This window comes from Neodiprion pinetum, chromosome 1 (genome assembly GCF_021155775.2).
Source record: "Neodiprion pinetum isolate iyNeoPine1 chromosome 1, iyNeoPine1.2, whole genome shotgun sequence".
NCBI classification, from domain to species: domain Eukaryota; kingdom Metazoa; phylum Arthropoda; class Insecta; order Hymenoptera; family Diprionidae; genus Neodiprion; species Neodiprion pinetum.
Window position 1 is genome coordinate 17259928 of NC_060232.1, and position 21361 is coordinate 17281288.

The 21361-nt window shown below is 37.0% G+C and overlaps 1 protein-coding gene and 1 long non-coding RNA gene across 2 annotated transcripts; both read left to right on the top strand.

Moving 5' to 3' along the window:
- Nucleotides 1-778: 778 nt before the first annotated feature.
- LOC124224745 (uncharacterized) lies at nt 779-1660 on the top strand. The gene has a single exon (XM_046636947.1). It carries the CDS (start codon nt 779-781, stop codon nt 1658-1660), a length of 882 nt encoding a protein of 293 aa, XP_046492903.1.
- A 998-nt stretch (nt 1661-2658) lies between these two features.
- On the top strand, nt 2659-3575 carry LOC124212717 (uncharacterized). Its single transcript, XR_006881727.2, has 3 exons — nt 2659-2765; nt 2866-3125; nt 3436-3575. It is a non-coding gene; the product is annotated as an uncharacterized lncRNA (long non-coding RNA).
- The last annotated feature ends 17786 nt before the right edge of the window (nt 3576-21361 follow it).

The following is a 21361-nucleotide window of genomic DNA, read 5'->3' on the forward strand; positions in this document are numbered from 1 at the left end:
ATTGAATGTGCAAACAGCGATATCCATCGCGATATCTAGGACAGTTTTTCCGCTTGAAGATGATTTGGGGGCCAAAAAAAAATTTTTCTCGCACGGGACCTTTTTTTCCTTATTCTAGAGGGTTTAAACTATTTTTGAAGCCAATAAAAAAAAAATCGATTTTTCAAAAAATTTACAGTGGCCATACCCCTTAATCATTCACACGTTATTAAATATTCATACCTCTTCGATATTTAATTGATTTCATCTAACCTTTGTTCTTGTGTTGAAATATAAATAAATTTGGGTTTTTTATGCCTTACGGCTTTTTCCCAACTAAATTCCCTGGTCCAAGTTATTTTCACATAGAATAAGTGTCTTCGTAAGTTTCCTCGTTCATGAATAAACATTCTGGTGCCTCCTGTGAGGTATGAATTCAACAAACACACAAACATAACACAAAACATTATTGAAGTGTGAATGCAAGAGAATTTGTGGCAGTACATCCTGTGAAGCTCGGTCAGCATTTCTCATTGGATTATAATTCTGCTTTGTCAACGTTTTGGACTACATCATCACGATACAACAGCCGCCCAGTCTCCACCAGCAGCATTCACCACGGATAACTTCGATCAAAAAAGATAAGTGAACACAATTGGACACTCCTTGTGATAACAAGTTTGAAGATTATCGTTACGCGCTTCATACCTCGTTGAAAGAATACGTTCATTTTTTCCTTGTTACATTTTTACCAGTTTCATTTAATTTGATTGTAATATTATATTTTCCTTGATAAAAAATGAGTCGAGACGCGAAAAAGGTTGCCCTTATCGTTCAAAAAGGCAAAGGCCTTAACGAACAATTGAATAAATTGACCAACGGGCTCGAACAAGTGGAGATTGATTACGTAAATGCAAAACTTCGCTTAGAAAGAATTACTGTTTTATTTCACGCGTATGAAGAACACCATGACGAACTCGCTATTCTCGATGCCGATAACGTACAAATACAAGAGATTGACAGTCTCAGAGACAAATATTACCAGGTCGCGAGCCGAATTCAAACGATGCAAGTAGCTAACGCCGAAAATAATATTACCGCGCCTATCGGAAATTCAACGTTCATGGAGAGACAGAGATTGTTGAAATTACCAGCGGCCGAAATTCCGAAATTCGATGGAAATCACGACAAGTGGCTATCGTTCAAGAATACTTTTAAGTCTATGGTAGATTCGCGTACTGACATAGATAACGTCATAAAGTTCACTTACTTGAGAAACGCGTTACAAGGAGAAGCTCTCAACAAATTATCAATCTACGATCTTAGCGCGGAACATTACGAGAACGCGTGGAAACTTTTGACCGATTCTTATGACCGCAAACGTGTGCTCGTATCCAAGCATCTCGATGCCATATTAAACATTTCGACTATTGACAACGCCACTTCGACTAATTTGTCAAAGTTAATTGACGACATGAGACAACACATGAGCATGTTACAATCTTTGCAAGTAGAGCCAGACGAGAGAGTCATCATCAGAATATTAGAAAGGGCATTGCCAGTGCATATTCATAGAAAATGGGAAGAGTCTTTGAGCCTGGACGAGCTACCGGAATTAAACAAATTTTATCAGTTCATTAATGAGACAATATTTAGACTTCGCACCTTTGAACGAGATTAGTCGCGGCGGGGAGGAAGTATCGCTATAAAATGGGGCGGACATCAAATTTCGAGCAGAAACAAATATCGACGACACGAGTCGGGCGTTCGCGCTTTCATCACGGGTACCTCAGACTCTTGCCCCAAATGCAAAGAATCTCACCCGTTGTTCAAGTGTCCAATTTTCGAAAAATTACCGATCAATCTAAGATGGAACGTAATTAAAACAGTAAGACTTTGCCGCAATTGTCTTCGCGCTCCTCCCGGGCGTTGTACCGCCACCCACTGCAAGCGATGTAACGTTTATCACCATACGCTCTTACACGGAGAATCTGCGACGAAATTGGGACAGTTGTCCTACCAGAAAAAAGATCAAGACACGAATAATCCTCAAAAACAAGCATGACTAGCCAACATTGCTTTGAGTGCGTTCCACTAAGCGTTCACAACGATCAAAATGCTCCTTTAGCTGTTCCACATAACGACCGCGGTCGTTGTGGTCGCGGCGAAAACGTCACTCATGACGTCATGACTAACGCTCACGCGAAGCTCACAACGACCCATCTCAAAAGGTGGGTCTGAGTGAGCGTTGAAAAAGTCAGCGGCACTTTCAAAACTAAAAGTCACAAAAATGGCGACCGTGACATTGACACTATATAATGCGGAAAAAGATATTTTAGTAGATGTGGATGTTTCTGCAGCAGATGCTCAACGTGCATCTACAGGTGAATATAATTATATGAAACAATTCTAAAAAAATTAATTACAGCTTATAATGAGTACAAATATATTCATTTTTCCTTAATTCCCAATAACATAACCTATCTTTATGAATGAAAACTAAGTGAGCTGATGTTTAGAAATTTTGTGATTTTTTTTATTTAAAAAACTATGACAAATATTACAAACATTCACTCATGAAAATTTTATCTTTATTATAGATGCAGAATTTGCGACACGACTTTTGAATAAAGCTTTAAACGAACAACCACAAGCATTAACGTCTGTTGATCTTACTGGTGAAAATCTTCAATTTTCTGAGGCTGACACAGATCAATTTATTGATCAAGAATTCCTCACTACAGAAGATACTGTTTATTCCAACTCTGAAACTCAAGAAAGCGAAGGTATTCATAAACAATGATCAATTGTATAATTATCTTCAGTATTACATGTAGTATGTAACGGAGTTAATTAACTTTGTAATTGCATTTGTTTATATTTCAGCTTCTTTGTATAGGTGGAGCACGCCTTGTGTTTTGTTATTATTAGAGTCTTATAGAGCATTGGAAAAAGATTTTTATAGTGGAAAAATATCCCAAAAGAAAATTTGGGAAAAAGTTGCCAAAGAATTGAAGGTAAAAGGACATGATGTAACTGGACCACAATGTTCTTCAAAGCTACGAAGCTTAAAAAAAACTTACAAATCTATTAAAGATCATAATAATAAATCAGGAAATGACAGAAGGACTTGGCAGTTTTTTGATGTTCGTATAAATTCTTTAATAGTATTCTTAGCTTTAAAATGTAGCGAATTTTTTAATAATAATACAGACATTATTTCTTTCCAATCGTCGTAATGTATCATTAACTGTTATTAGATAATGAAAGAGATTTTTTCCAAAAAAGCTTGGTGTGATCCAGTTGCCGTTGCATCTTCTACGGGTTTATCAAAAAAATCATTAGAAACTAATGATAGTATGGGAGGATCTGATAGTGAATGTTCAATAAGTAGGTTAATTCCGTCTGAAAGCTTTGTTTCAATAAAATATTGTAAAAAATGGAATTTCATTTCAGAATCAAAGAAGACACCAGTTGCCACTTTATTAGGAAAAAGACTGAAGCAAAAAGAAGAACACGAAGCACAGAAAAATAAAAGACACAAAGAGCGAATGGAAATGGATGAAAAATTTCTCAACGTTCTAGAAAAATTAGCTAATAAATAATGAAAAATTTTAAATACTCCTTATAAATAAGTTTCAATATTTTTAAATTCTATTGAAAAAAAAAATTTTTAAAGCATTAAATTATACGTACAAACTAGATTATATCCTTTGTACTATTATTTAGTATTTTTTTTTTTATTAAAAACCAAAAAGTACATTTAATGTTATAATAATTCCTTAATAATAAGTTTTAATATTTTTAAATTCAATTGAAAAAAAAGTTTTAAACCATCAAATTCTACGTACAAACTAGATTATAACCTTTTCACGATTATTTAGTATTTTTTTTTATTAAAAACCAAAAAATACATTTAATGTTATTATAATTGATAAAGTTTCATATTTACAAAATTCAATTTTGTGCAATTTTTATGTTCAATTTTTGTTATTGACTTAAGATTATTATGGTATTAACAAATTTTTTGGAAAATTTGAAATTTTCATATTCCGTGAAAATATTTTTTTTTCTTTGAAAAAATTTTCAACTGCCAAAGAAACTTTCATTACATTCTCATGATTTTAAGTGCTAAGGAATTATCATCCCGAACGGAAACATAGTTTACAATTAATCATCATAATTATTACAAAGAATTCATTATAATATCTCTTTTCAAAATTCCTGCATTGCGTCTTACTTCGCGTGAATTATTACCATTATTTTCGTCATTAGGTTTGGGTATAGTGATAATAGTTATTTCATCTTCTCGTAAAATACAGATATTATGAATAACGCAACATGCAACAATATACTCTGCCATTAAATCGACTCTTGCCATTGGTAGACAATTTAATAAGCTCCTCATTCGTCCTTTCAATAATCCGATGCATCTTTCAACAGTAACTCGAGCAGCTGATTGACGATAATTATATTTTTTCTGCTTCTCACTTAAATGTCCATTATCTCGATAAGGAGTAAGTAAGTGCTGATGTATTTCATAAGCAGAATCACCTAAAATATGACTGTCTTCAGGAAATGCATTGTCATCGTTCAAGTACTCTGCAACTTCTGACAAACGAAAAACTCTTTGATCATGAACAGATCCTGGATTTCCAGCATAACAATGGGTTATCAGAGCCTTGTGGTCACATACCAGCTACAAAACAAACTTAACTCCTTGTAAATCTATTAAATTATATACCAAAATTATTATACTTAAATGTAATAGTAATTAAATACCTGTAGTTGAACAGAATGGAATCCTTTCCGATTGATATAATCTACTGGATTTTGTTTTGGAGCATTTATACGAATGTGAGTCCCATCAATGGCTCCTATTGTTTTAGGAAAACCACTTGCTCTCTCAAATCCACGCATTACTTCAATAGCACCATCTCCCGTAGGCCATTGTATAAATCTTGAGGCCCTTCTGAACAAAGCATGACAAACTCGACGTACAGCCCTTACGGCAGTAGCTCGCTCTACGTTAAATCTGTCGCAGACGGATCTACCATAAAATTAAAAGGCCAAATTTTAGTAACATACTTCTGAACTGTGCTACATCAGACTAAGTAGTTTATTTCTAAAATGATGTAACCTGTAAGAATCTGTTGTAGCCATTTTTCAAATAGCAATCATTAATTGATGATAGGAGGAAATTGTAGGGCATCCAGGAACGTGTCGAACTAAATCTTCTCGTATTAAGTCATATAAATAATTAAATGTATTTCTTGAAAGTCTAAAAATAACAACATAAACCTACATAAGATAAATTTTCTTAATTTACTATGTTATAGGTATGCGATAGAAAACCATTTACCTGAAATGACTTTTGAATTCATCATCTGAATAACGATAAACTACGTTATCGTAATCAATAATACGTGGTCGAAGTTTTCTTTTTTCACAATCATATTTTTGTAAAATTGTAGACCATTCTTCATCTGAACTGGATGAACTACTACTTTCTGGAGCATTATTACGACGCATTACTAAATATCCAACTGTTGCCGTCAAAGACATTTTAATAATATTTGAACGTAAGTTAATTAAATACAACCCTGATTAGCAGTGTAATCAATAATTATTTGAGTTTATTTTGAAGGCTTACAGATTAAAGCTTAACCTCTTCAATGATTTGTTTTCTTTTCACTAGCTCGCCATTTGTATTATTTACCTCCACGCTCAAAACGAACCATGATCTATTCCACTTGGGTTTATGACAGTAACGCTCGCAGGCAAGTGGAACGGGAAAAACTGTGGTCGTGAGCGTGATCGTTGTGAACGCTTAGTGGAACGCACCCTTTGAGTACCGCTGCACACACTTTTCAACCACAATTGATAATGAGTGCGATTGCTCGTGTAAGAAACGCGAACAGGACATTTATTCAAGCAAGAGTGTTACTCGATACATGCGCAACAGCACATTTTGTCACAACAAAACTCGCGCGGTCATTAAATTTACCTATACGCAAATGTGCGATATCCATCAGTGCGATCGACGAGATGGAAACGAAATCAAACGGGTGTATTGATATTAGCTTCCAATCGTTGCACAGCGATTATCAAAAATCGTTGAATTTTCTAATGATTCCGAAAATCGCAGAATTCTCACCGAACAAAATCTTCCCGCGAAAACACTTCAACATTCCCCCTGATTTACCACTCGCCGATCCGCAATTCAATATACCCCGTCCAATAGATATGTTGATAGGTTCGGGTGCTACAATATCATTGTTGTCTATCGGTCAGATTAATTTATCCCAAGGAAATTTCGACCTTTACGCCCAAAAGACTTTGCTCGGCTGGGCAATCGTGGGAGGAAATAATTCTCAAGATGCAAAGAATCGTGTGACGTGCAATTATAGCGAGTTAACGTCACAAATGAACAAGTTCTGGGTAATCGAAGAGCCTTATACGAAAAACACAAAAGATTCCCAAGAATCGTTGTGTGAGTCACATTATAGGAAAAATACAACGCGCAATACGGCTGGACGATACATAGTGCGCTTGCCATTCCGAGAAGAGAATATCGAACTAGGCAATTCTCGATCTTCAGCTTTGCGTCGTTTTTATTGTCTCAAACGTCGATTCAAAACGGATTCAAATCTTTTTGCGGAATATAGCAAAGTAATGCAAGAGTATATAACTCTTGGGCATATGTCATTAATAGAAAATGAAATTGAAGAAGGATATTATATGCCTCATCATCCTGTGATTAAAGAATCAAGCTCAACGACAAAACTACGGGTAGTGTATAACGCGTCCGCGAAAACTAAAAGGGGCATTTCTTTAAATGACGCGTTGATGGTCGGCCCGACCATACAGAATAAATTGTTTGAGCATATACTCCGATTTCGCATGTACGAGTACGTGCTCACAGCCGATATCGCAAAGATGTACCGACAAGTTCTCGTTGACGCTCGCGATAGAAAATACCAGCGTATTTTCTGGTACCACGACAATAAAATAAAAGCGTATGAGCTGAACACTGTGACGTTTGGTGTTGCGTCCGCACCGTATTTAGCTATTCGGACAATTCAACAGCTCGCGGATGATGAAGGAGCGACTTTTCCCCTGGCGCAGAAGGTACTAAAACGCGACTTTTACGTCGACGATTTTCTTACGGGAGGGAATTCTATCGAAGAAGTGTTACAAGTACGTGATCAAGTCATCGAGTTGTTGAAACGCGGCGGATTTATTATACGTCAGTGGACGTCAAATCATACACACGCTCTCGACAACATTAATGAGAAAATTTTCGGAGTTGATTGCGCGGTGGAGCAAAATACCGTGTTGAGAACGTTGGGAGTAACTTGGAACTCGCAACGTGACACTTTTGTCTACAGTGCAACGCCCATTGATTTAACAACAAAAATTACGAAACGGATCATTTTATCGGAAATCGCTAAAATTTTCGACCCTCTCGGTTTGTTAGGCCCAATAATCTTAACTGCAAAATCCATCATGCAAAAATGTTGGAACGCGAAAATCGATTGGGACGAATCAGTCACACAGGACTTGTTTACTATTTGGTCCTCTTTCGCGAGCCAAATGAATCTCATACGCGATGTATCCGTAGAACGACGGCTTTTAATCAAAGATCCAACGCGAATTGAGCTTCATGGTTTTTGTGACGCAAGTAAGATAGGCTATGGAGCATGCTTATATATGCGTTCTACGAATCAAAATAACGAAACGATCGTACGACTAGCTTGCGCAAAATCTCGTGTCTCTCCCTTAAAGGGAAATGAAGATGGGACTACTATTCCTCGGTTGGAACTTTGCGGCGCTCTAACTCTTTCGCGACTTTTCATTGAAGCTCGGTCGACCTTCGAATTTCATCTCGATAAAATCATTTTTTGGTCAGATTCGACGACCGTATTACAATGGCTTCAAAAATCTCCACAGACCTTGAAAGTTTTCGAAAGAAATCGTGTTTCCGAAATTCAATCTCTTCGAGATCAGGTCGAGTGGAGACACGTGCGTACAAAGGATAACCCAGCGGATGCACTTTCGCGAGGACAACTTCCTGCTGAATTTCTAAAAAACACGACGTGGTTCAAGGGACCATCGTGGCTTTCAAAACCAAAAAATCAATGGCCAGAGAACTTAGAAATTGTGATTTCAAGGTCAAAAGACACCTGTTGCTTAGTCGAATTGCCCAACGAACTGTTCAAACTTTTTTCTTCGTATGAAACAATGTTACATGTGCTAGCATTTTGTCTTCGTGTACGTCGAAACAATACATATGTTCAAAAAAATATCTGCGTGCAAGAAAAAATCGAATTAGAGCGCCGAATTCTGCAAATTATTCAACAAGAACAATTTCAAGACGAAATAAAATATATAAAAAAGACCGGTAGCGCAAAAGGCTCACGACTCTCCTCTCTCAATCCGTTTCTAGACGAGTATGGATTACTTCGTGTAGGTGGACGCTTACGACATGCTGAAGTAACGGACGATTATCGGTGCCCTATTCTGTTGCCCCCTCAGCATCATGTAACCGATTTAATTATCAAAAAGATTCACCAGGAGGACTTTCACGCCGGAATTCAAGGTACCTTGAGCGCGATACGTCATCGGTTTTGGATAACAGACGGGAAAAATCAAGTTCGAAAGATTGTACGACGATGCGTGCGCTGCATTCGACATAGACCGAGTTTACTCCATGCTCGAATGGGAGATCTTCCGGAGTCGCGTGTCAAGGCTACGGGAGCTTTTACCTGTTACGTGGGGGTGAGGGTGTACTGAGCGGTGGTAGTTAATGATTAATTGAATAATCTAGCTCCCACGTAACGACAATGAATAATTATTAAAACTAAGAAAAAGACTTACCTTTCGATAAGCCGGTAATTTGTAGGATCGTGTTGCCATAGACCTGTACAGGTCTGTGAGGTTTGTTTAAATTGTTGAGGCAATTACAATAATAAAAATAGGAAAAAGGTCGTTCAAAATAAATGATTAATATAATTTGACTGGTAAAAGATGAAGTATATTCTATTTCGATTTGGTTATGGAAATGTTTGATAACAATCAATGGTGATAAATATATATATGAGCCGAAAGTAACAATTTATAGAGTCTTCAAAATTATAAAATCATGTGTTATACTATTCTAGAGGATAGTATTACTTGGTACCAGGAACATCTACTCTGAACGATGGTTATAACTAGCTGGTCGTGATTATTGTATTTTATCTCTCTTTTTAGATTATCTTAAATCGATTATATATATATAATTGTTAAGTCTTATTCGTTGATTCTTGGAAACAATAAGTAGGAATTAATTGGGGGTAGTGAAGCTAGCCACCAATTCTAGACTTGGTTTTTGTGAATTTACTGAAGTAGTTTTTGATTATCGAGGTGAAACAAGAATTCGTCTAATTTTGAAGATTAACACTCGGATTGACTTAGCTTTTTGGTGAATCGGTCGACGAGATTGAGAGCCGTCGGATCGTGTCGGTCTGCGTCGGTAGAATGCTGGACCAGGGGGTCTCACCTCAAATTTGGAAGAGTTGATGAATCGAATGATGTAGAACGCCGGTCACTTAGTCTTTGTGAATTTAGAATGATATCTTGTTATCGAAAGTTTGAAAGTGTCTGTTTTCTGATTTTGATGATAAGTTAAAATTGATTGGAACGATTTATTTATTGAAAATGATAGCGTAATTATTATTATTTTTACTTAAGATTACCTGATTCGTTTGAATCAGGGCCGAACTCAATTTTAACTAAGGAAAATGGAATATCATAAAAATGTCTATTCGCGAAATAATGAGATTTAGTAAAGAACAGCAAAGATGGAAATGTAGAAGATAGTGAGTCTTTTGCAGCTAACAGAATAACTGAATGCTCGAATTTGACGAATTAGCGCGAGACTTTAGGCCGGTCACAACTAAGATTTTCCGAACACTACTCTTGCTCGAGAGGGCTAATCCGGGTTTACGTCCACGCACTTCGCGACTTGACAGACGAAAGACGCGGCTTCTTGGGCCCGAGGGTCCAAGGAGCTGCAGTTGTAATAAGTTACAACGGTAATTAGCCAATGGGGAGCGAGGCGACCTCCTGGCGCCCAAATCCACATGGTCAGCGTCACTTCTCGCTCTTCGACGGTGTTCCGACGATTCTCAATCTCGTCGGTGACACATTGAAGATATGAACAAAATATATTTACATGCAATGTTCACACATTCATTCATATATTCCAATAAGTAATCTATTTTAATTTGGTGGTTCTAAAGGTAGTGGTTTATCCTAGTTATTGATTATAGTTTTAACTTAAAAAGAGGGATATTTCCAGGCTGAGCGCTACTGATGCTAATTCAGCAGTCTCCTATCTCAGTTCTTGGTACCAGTTAAATAGAAGAAAGTTGAACCTTATACTAAGGATCATCGTTGGTCTCTACGTGACTTTTGCCAGGAGGGGTGGAACTCGCCGTTATTAGAATATGAGATTTTGATGAAATGATATCTGTGCATTGAAGAAATTAAAGAAATGAAATGAAATGGAATTTTGAAAAAGGTACGCCAAGGCGGTACGTCGGGGCGTAACATACCCATGTAGGGGTCGATTTCTTCGGTCCCATTTACATAAAAGAAAAGAAACTTCGAAATCGCAATCGGGTAAAAGCGTACGGGTGCATTTTCATATGTATGTCAATTGAAGCCATTCATATTGAAATAACGAGTGACTTGACAACAGATGGCTTTTTAGGCGCGTTTAAACGTTTTATCGGACGAAGGGGAATACCTGAACACGTTTATTCCGACAACGGTACAAATTTCGTCTGTGCAAATAACAAATTACGCGAATTGTACGCTCTTTCAAACTCAGAAGATTTCAAGAAGAATCTGAATACATTTGCCTTCCGAAAGAATATAATTTGGCACTTTTCCCCTCCTATATCTCCTCATTTTGGGGGTATTTGGGAAGCAGCCGTCAAGTCCTTCAAACACCATTTCTACCGAACAATAGGCAACCAATTATTGACTTTTGAAGTATTCAGCACCTTGACAATCGAAATAGAGGCCATATTGAATTCGCGACCTATCTGCTCTATTTCTACAGACCCAAACGATCCCCTTGCACTTACGCCGGCTCACTTTTTGATTGGTCGTTCTATGACTATGTTAGTCGAAAATGATTTTTCATCTGTTCCAGAAAATCGTCTCTCGAGTTGGCACTTCATCACGAAGGCTCGCCAAGATTTTTGGAAAAGATGATATTAAGAATACCTTCATGAATTACAAAGGCGACAAAAATGGCATAAGTCAAAGGGTGAAATCAAAGTCGACACAATCGTCATCATCATCGACAAGAATATCCCGTGCATGCAGTGGAGACTGGGTATGGTGGTCGAAGTGCACCCAGGAAAAGACGGCATCATTCGAGTAGCTACTATAAAGACGGCAAACGGAACGTACAAAAGAAACATTACGCAGCTTTGTCCGCTCCCAACCGAGAATTAAATATTAAACGTTTCACAAACCTTTACACAAAAATTGACACAATATTCCTCGTTTCCCTCGCAACGGGGAGAGTATGTTCCGTAGGAAGAGTAAAAACATAAATATATATGTATATCAGCACATATATACACACACATAAACAAATAACATTTGCTAGCTCGCGAGAGTCTTCTTTCAAAAAAAAGGACTCTTGTTGTAGCAACTGAAGTTTCAGTTATCGCGAAACCTTTTTTTCGTACGTACGGAGTCCCGGAGCAAAAAACATATAAACCCATATAAAATCGAATACACCTTCTTAAAGCAATTGCCTTTGGCAAACGAATTATACGATCGAGCGCTGTCTCTCAACTAAATCATACGATCGAGCGCTGTCTCTCAACTGAATCATACGATCGAGCTTGTCTCTCACAATATAACGCGACGGGCTGACGAGCCCGTCCGTAGGAGTCGAGCATTTTCTCCTCCTGACTTTCCTCGTGGAGTCGAGCGGTCTCCTCCCAATTCCCACAGTTAATCATTCACACGTTATTAAATATTCATACCTCTTCGATATTTAATTGATTTCATCTAACCTTTGTTCTTGTGTTGAAATATAAATAAATTTGGGTTTTTTATGCCTTACGGCTTTTTCCCAACTAAATTCCCTGGTCCAAGTTATTTTCACATAGAATAAGTGTCTTCGTAAGTTTCCTCGTTCATGAATAAACACCCGGTTAATTTGTAAATAATTTGTACGAAAATTTTTTTTTCACAGCTGTCTCGGGGGAGTCACTGGGAGTGTAAATTCGAAATGGTGACCAAATCATGCTTATGCGTATATTCGAAAAATGGTTTTTTTAGGTTAAAATGGTTTTTCTTGAATAACTCGGCCGGTTTTGATTTTACAGAAAAACCGTAACAACAAAAGTTGTATAAATTTTGATTCTCTACATGTTCACAACAACGTGAACACAACTCGTTGGTCGCGCGCCTTCTAACTCACGCGAGGCAACCAGCCTCGCGTGCTTTCCAATCACGCGACCCAGAAGAAAGTGTGACGTCACGCACGCCGCTCACGCCACCCACGCAGCTGAGCACGTTGCGTAATCACCGAACGTGGTCTCCCGCTATCAAAGATCCACCGAGGCTGGAATAAGAGACGGCCGATCAGACCGATCGGCAGGACGCTTCGGATTCAACTCATCTGACAGACGCTGACTCTTCAACGACTCAACTCCAAACCCATCGACGTTACACCAACTGCTGACTGACTCTGCGACTGCTGACGGAACTCACGACAGACCTGACTACACGACGTTGTATGACGGACTCTTTTTATCTGGCTTCGGCCAGCGAACAACCAAGGTCAACTGCATCCAACCCGCCTGTCCCTTGGACGACGACCAACCTCTTCACTGAAGCCTCCACCACACTGTATTATCACTAAAACGACACCATGTATTACTTGGCAACCATGCAAATAACTGTACATATGTAAATAAATTAAATAATAAGTATAAAAATAAACTCAACACCACAACTCATCTTTGATTCCAAGCGACTCACACCTTCCAAGCGGCTCGGTCGAACTACAAGCTCCCAAAGAGCGAACACTACAAGTTTAGCTCTTACAGTTTTTCTTCTAGGATCAAGAGTTTTGGAATTAAACCTGAAAAAAGCGGCAAATTCGAAATATTTCCATTATCTCGTTTATTTTCCACTTAATGGCATAAATGAATAGCAACAAACTTGTTGAGAATCAAATTCTGAACAACTTCGGTTTTCACCTTTTTTTCCAAAAATCGATATTTTCGGACTTTAACCCGAAAAGGAAGGATTCTCCGTCAACTCGGCCACTTTTTTTTCGACCATCTCAGATCTGCCCCATAATTGGTTACATCAAAGTACTACTAAAAGGTACTCTGCGTGAATTTTTTCAGATTTTTCAATTCATTATTTGAGAAATTGCCGTTTTTTTTTCAAATGAATATACACTACCGTTCATAAGTATGGAAACACTCGCCCCAGAGTGTTCTCACTGTACCCATGATGCTCATTGTATTTCTGCGAAAATGTATACCCTTGAGGAGTGGGGAGGGACTTCCAGCATTTTCATAGTATAGAAAAAAAATGTAGAAAACAAATCGGCTTGTTTACGTTTGCTTCGAAAGAGTGGTGTTCGAAAGATCGTCGTTTTGTTGACATTTGTTTCGATCGTCGGTCTGTTATACATTTTTCAAAATATTGAGTAACCAAATTGTATACGTGTTTCAAATTTTCTTTTCTCTGTTCTCTTCATATATAATCATTTTGATTTTTCGTTAGGAGTGTGCAGAACATAAGAATTACTGAATGCTTCGTTGTGAATACCACAATTTTATCGGAGCCTAGATTCGAATGCTCGGAGAGTTCAATCATTATAATCGTACGGTAATTTTCTTTTCCGATAATTGGAGAAATTTACACGTGTTGACATATACCCTAAGTACGATGCAAATATGCGAGAAATTTCAAATCTTAAGGAAAATAAATATTACGACTGTTATTATTTCATCATATAAACCATAAAATGTCAGTTGGGACGAAATTTAGGTTCTTGAGTCAGAAATATCATTCTGACAAAATGTGACCGCGTATTTTCCAAAACAATAAAAGCTTTTTCGAAGTGATATGTGAGCATAAAAAGTCAAAACCTATTTCTACGATGTTTTTTTCCGGAAGCGCCGAGTCATTCAATTTTGTTGCAAAATGAGCGCGCAGCAAACTTGAAGAATCAATATCTCATCTCCGGTTCTACTTGACGTAGAAAAATTATTCACAGCACATTCGCGAGCAGAGAGGATAAGCTTTCGTAGAAAACTTTGGTTCATCCGGAAACATTGAACATTGTAATTGTTATTAACGAACGAATTGTTTAATGGTACCATTTTTTGGCGAGGCTTCTACCATTTCATACATTCCGTAAAAAATCTTTCCGATTACAAATAATCCGTCGGGTTTCACGAGGAATTTCCTATTCATATTCATTCCAAATGACCATACATTAGATATCTGCTATCGGTAGTAAAATATTGAACACGGTGAAATTTAGAGTGATTCGTAAAAAATGAATATCTTAATTTTAAAAGAATTATCTCAACTTTTCGGATTATTCAAGATGATCAAAATTTTTAATCACACTATTCCATTTCGTCAGATTCGACCATTCACTTTTAACATTTTTGGGTATAGTGAGATGGCGCCGACACATGGCTGTAAGAGAACAGAAGAGGACCCATGTATTTGTATGTGTCCTATAGGATAAGGAGGGGAGGGCACGAATTCTCTGCCAAAGTATATTTTTATCGACAAGTACTAATCATGTTATGGATTCTGCATTGAAAAAGCGAAACAACCAAATGAACACGCTTATATTTTACAGGATAATCCGTCGTAACCGTTGGACGGACGCAATGTCACATGCCGCGAGGATATCTTCATGGAGTGGTGAACTATGTTGAAATTACATTACTTCGCAAAGGATGTTAGAAACTCCCATCAACCGGGAGAAGGAACTGTTTCGCACAACCCGCAGCTTCATAGTGTGGGCATATTCGAGAACACGGAGAAGAGAGAGAAAGGACGACGAAGAATGAGAAAGAGAGAAGAGGAGGGAATAAGCGACGGATAGTCAGTCGGCCTAGAACACCTGGCCAGAGAGGATCGTATCTCACAATCGTCAACAATTACCCATCAGAAATACCTCAATCATTATTACGAATATTGTTATAACAATCAATCGGGCTATAGCCAACAGTGGAAAAAGGGATCAGAGGGGGACGCCTGGATAAAAACATTGGACAGAGCGTCCAATACCCACGACGCTGGAGCGGGATTCGATCTGACCATTTCTCTTTCGTACCATCGATCTCACACGGAACTCGACCTTATGTACGACACATCATCCCGGGGAATATCTCCAGGAACGAGGAAGACGCTAAGCCCACAGGAATTAGACGAACACCGAGTTACAAATTAAGAACAGTTTGTCGATTTATTGTTGAGGTCGTATGATAAAACAAGAATTGGTAACAATTAATAAGTGGGTGATAACCCTTCAAGGTTTCGGTCACCTATCTCTTCATTTTGTGTTTTTCTTCCCTCAATAGTTAATAAATAAAAGATATTCTTATAATAGTTACCTCGAATCTCAGATACTATTTCCTTGCATTTAATATTTCAGGGGGTATAAAAATAATCCTCAACGTCGATGTCAACAATTGTTTCATATATCCATAGTAACATGAATAAAGTGTTCCAATATTGTATATAATCATTTTTTGAAACCCTTTTCACTAGTGAAATAGCTTCAAACATAAAATTATTTCATTATTGTCAGTAGAGTTTTGTGTAACAAGCGATGTACAATTTCAGAATGATTCCGATATAGTAATACCCCGAAGTTACGCTATGGGTCGTTCCGGCATTGACGGCGTAAGTCGAAAAAAACGTAAGTCGGGGTGCACGTTTCATACAATTGTATAATGTATATATATATACGTATAAATACTCACCAGAGATAATCATGTATGTACCTCATAGAAAACCTCTGAAGAAGAATGAGAAATACTCTTTATTTTCGAACTACAAAATGTTCGAGCACAGTCGTCTGACGACACAAAGATTTTTTTTTCCCGCGCACAGTCACTATCCGTAGACTGAGCGAATAATCGAATACAATGTAATGCACGGACGAAAAATAAACATGACCATTCAAGTTTGCGACAAGGAGAAGCGGAGTTGGAGGGGGGGGGGGGGGGGGGGGGACCGATGGCGTAACTTCAACAAACGAGACCACAACGATTCGTACCCGTTTTGTTTCAATCGTATTTTTCGAACATATTTCCAAATATCTACAAATGGTGAATGGTGATATTTATGAAATCATCTTGAAAATACTTCGTGCTGTGTAAAGCTAATATTGCGCGATATGTTTTAATGTATATGGGACATTCTTTTACAACCGAACACCTTTGTGACCGACACATTTTTGATTCAGCTGAAATTTTTTTTGACGGGTTCTATACTGAAAAAATAGGGATACGTATTCGAGGATTTTATATTTCACATATTTCGTAAAATAGAGGGGATCGAAAATTTGATAATTTGGTGTTTTTTGGCTTGGAAGACTCACTTTCAAAAATTCATAACGCCGGTTCTATTTGAGCTGGAAAGTTCGTTTTTTTCATCTCAAAGCTAATAAAATGAATTTTATTACAACAATTCTTTCATTTACGATTATTCCGAAATTTATACTGTTATAAACAATTAATATGTTTTAATCGATCTTTAACAATTGCCCCAACCTCGTAGCGAGTTCTTAGCACAACCATCGTATTCTACGTCAAATTTTTCATCCATAACGTATTTTGAATTGATGGAGAAATTATTATTACTGGAGGAAAAGAATTAATTTATCTAGCGCAGCACGTCACATCGGCGCGCGAGTTCCATTGTACGCCTCATCATCTTGCCTCGTATCGTTTTCCTCTGTAATATAAATGATTACTCTATATTTTTAATTGAATAATATTATTTATTAGCATATAAGACTTTATAAAAAATTTAACAAAAAAATAATAAAATAAAAAACATTATTGTGGCAAATAAAAAATTAATTTACCAAGATTTTAATACATTATTATTATTCAATAAACACTTCGTTCTACATTACGTCTCAAAATATTTACATTCACTTTTAATATGTATAATATTTTTCGTTTAAAAATTTGTTCAACCGTTTTTTTTTCTGACACAATGAGGATTGCTTTGTTTCCAATTCTTCAAGAGAGGTTGGAATCACACAAATTTTCAAGAATAAATGTAAATATGATACGACGTACTGCAGGACGAGGTACTTATTAACTAAAAATAATGTATTAAAATCTTAATAAATTGATTTTTTGTTTGACACAATAATATTTTGTATTTGATTATTTTTTTGTTACATTTCTTATAAAGTCTTACTTGCTATTGAATATTATTATTCAATTGAGAATATACAGTAATCATTTATATTACAGAAGAAAACGATACGAGGCAAGATGATGAAGCGTGCAATGGAACCCGCGCGCCGATGTGACGTACCGCGCTGGATAAATTAATTTTTTCCTACAGTAATAATAATTTCTCCATCAAATAAAAATGCGTTATTAATGGATGATTTGACGTAGAATATGATGGTCGTGCTGAGAACTCGCTACGAGGTGAAGGCAATTGCTAAAAATCGATTTAAACATATTAATTATTTATAACAATATAAATTTCGGAATAATCGTAAATGAAACAATTGGTGCATTAAAATTCATTTTATCAGCTTTGGGTTTAAAAAACCAACTTTTCAGCTCAAACAGAACCGGCGTTATGAATTTTTGAAAATGAGTTCTCCGTGCCAGAAAACACCAAATTATCAAATTTTCGATCCCCTCTGTGTTACGAAACATGTAAAATAAAAAAATCCTCGAATACCAATCTCTATTTTTTCTATATAGAACCCGTGAAACAATTTTAAGCTACATCAAAATTGTGTCGGTCGATTTTTATCTAAATCTGTCCGATTCGTCAAAGAATGTCCCATATTCAAGGGTGTTTCACGGAACAATAAATTGAATTTGCTATATTCACCGTAAAACTATCAAAATAATCAGTTCGGTCGTGATGCAAGCGCTACACGCATGACGTCATCATTTGCATGCAAAATTCGAGTCAATCCTGTTGGTATGGTTACCGACTCAGATTCAGGCTTTTTACCGACCGCGTTTTGTCTAATATTGTGTTGCGCTACTCCCCGGTGGAGAGTACCACCTTCGAATGGTTTGGAACCGAGGAAACTTACGCAGAGGGCGCTTCGATCGATTACATCTTTTAGATCCAGGTCAGCGGCACCTCAACATCAGTTGAGGCAAAATTGGAGAGCGGGACATACTGCAGATCATAATGGCTGAATATCCCATCATTTTACTTTGATCGAGCCAATAGCGATAAGTTTGTTACTTAACCGTTGCTGCCAATTCATTCTACCGAGGAATCATTCTGTGCACCATTGTAATTTAAGCATTATTATTGACCAGCATTGTTTTTCAAACTTTATACCATTGGATTTGGTATCTTATTTTGAAGTTTACTTTTACTCTCTTTGGCATTGAATTCAGATAAATAGTTTTTCAAGTCCTCAATTAGATTGTAGAGTTGAATTTTGCTAGGCAAACTGAATCAATCTAAATCTAGAACTGTTAAATAAGTTCAGTTGAAAATGTCTTTAAATTTAATCTTAGTTGACGGTGTCATCTGGCTAGCTAGTTGCACGATAACTTGAAACCAAATTCAATTTTACACTCTTTATAGGGTCCTACGCTAAGACTGAAAGCTTGTGAATCTCCATGTACCGCAATTATTTCTGAATTTCATGTTAGCATTATCTAGAGCAAAAAAAATCCCATTTTGAGATTGAAAATGGAACCTGAAACACAGAGTTATTCAGTAGCACGAATTGAAAACCAAGAATTTTATAATGGTTTCTGCAACAAAGGGACCCTTTTCAAATATCCTTGTTACAAGGTGATGTTTGGAGGACTATGAACAAGATATTGCATCGGATTACATTATTTGGAAAAAAATCTTCATAAACTTGGTTAAAAATTAGATATTCATTTATTTTGATGGAACAAGGGACAAAATCTTGAATCCGATAAGTCAGGATCCTCGTAATAATGTTCTGACATTACTCTAAAACATGATTGTCCTTGAAGCTAATTGTGACATTGAGGCGCATTTTGAGAAACTTGATTTTCAACTTGTGTCACAGGATGTGATTTACGTTCCTGAGTTATACGCTTTCGATTAGATTTTCTTTGTTTCGAACCGCACTAACATGAAATACAGAAATCATTTTAATAAATCTAATATTACTTGAATTTTCAATTTGAGTATTAGGTTCCCTTCATTTATTTAATCGAACATCATTGAAAATTTGCGAAATAAATTCTTATAATCATTCGGAAATTTTAAATAGTAGTAGCAATAATTTGTTAATCGGAAAAAATACATTGGCTATCGACTATTCGTAAATTTTGTTGAACTATTTTCAAGAAAAAAAAGATTCACGTTCCGTTACAGATGGTGAGATATTTAAATTTCTTGAACGCTCGGTTTAATGTCTCATTTTCGAAAGTGATAAAATTCACTATTACCGCCTGAAATCACAAAAGAGTGAGAAAGTTGCTTAGTTGCTTGAAAGTGGCGATGATCTTTGTACGTCTGACAAATTGAATGGGCAGATAACAGTGAATATCAGAGATGTAATTATTTTGGCCGTATCACCTGTTGATAGATAAAAATTCCATTGTTATTTCTAATGTACGAAATAATAAAAATGATTAAATAAAGTGTTCGCACCTACCTGCTGCGTTTCTTCCAAGCACCCAACATTGAAACAGATTTCTCATTCTAGACGAATAAAGCCAATTTTCAAAGAGCATTAGCATCAACTTTCCGAGTCACTACCTCGACTGTTTGAGATTCTAACCTCAAAAATTCGTATGAACTACGACGCCGCCAGAAACAGAGTTTGACAGCTGAAACTCGGAGTGGCCAACCTGCCCGAGCAGCCGATAAAACTCGCGCATGCGCATTATATGTATAGTTTCAAGAGATTGTCCCGGTATATTTAGGGTAGGGAAGGAAGTGATGTTAGCTGGTGACGAGTGCCAGAAATATGCTGCAGTGAGTCGAAAAGAGCAGTGATACGTTGCTGTTCTATGAATAGGGATATGAAAAATGGAGGAAGAAGGAAGTCGAAAAGAACATCGCAGATCAGGGTCGAGTTTGGGAAGGAGAAGCTTTAGGTAGAGAGGTGATTTCATAAAGAGGATACGGTATGTCATTATGCCAAGAAAATATCTTCGACGATTGCTCACATTTAGCCAATTCAGCTGTAGACTGTGAGGAGTAATGCGTTCATCGCGACGTAAATTAAAAATGAAACCAATTCACGAGTTTATCAAACGCTGAAGTTTAGTATTTATTTCGTCAGTTAAGTCATTATACACAAGACAACAGTAGTCTACATGAGGAATATGAGAATCCTGATCAGTTTAATACGAAGCGGTACAGAAAGTGAGTTTTTGTGATGTTTAAGTTTATGTAGTATCGCATATATTTTTTGCGATATCAAAGAGATGAGGTGGTTCCATGAGAGATCGTTGTCAAGGAGGATACCTAGATTGCGGACGTTCGATACATAAGGTAGGGAATTGTTACCGATAGAAATGGATGGTACAGTAGTCAAATCAATGTTACGAACATAGGAATTGCTGCTACGAATAATAGCTTTCGATTTTGAAATGTTTAGAGCTAGACCGTTCAAACGAGAAAACTCAGCAATGACTTGGGCATCTTAAGAAACCTTGGCAATCGCATCATTTGTTCCGAATGGTAAACAGTGCAAATAGATTTGCGTGTCATCTGCAAAGATCATTCGCTGACAATAACGCAAATTGTTTCCAATGTCATTTAAGAAAAGGGTGAAAAGCAGTGGTCCAAGAACTGAACCCTGTGGAACACCAGCTGTAGTATTGAGCCGGTTAGAAGAACCGCCCTGATCATCTACAACAGCTTGCGATCCACCCGTTAAGTATGAGAAAAACCAAGTGAGAGCTGAATCAGAGAACCCGAGCCTTTTTAGTTTAGAGAGAAGTTGTAGATGAGGGACAGTGTCGAAGGCCTTGCTAAAATCGAATAGTAATAAAATAGTTAGTTTTCGCTCATCAATAGCTAGCCTGACATCGTCAGAAACTTTTAAAAGCGCTGTTTGGGTACTAAATGAACTGCGGTAAGCTGATTCTCGATTATC

Excerpts from the sequence above, each read along its gene's own strand:
- LOC124224745 (XM_046636947.1), top strand. The coding sequence starts at position 779 with ATGAGTCGAGACGCGAAAAAGGTTGCCCTTATCGTTCAAAAAGGCAAA.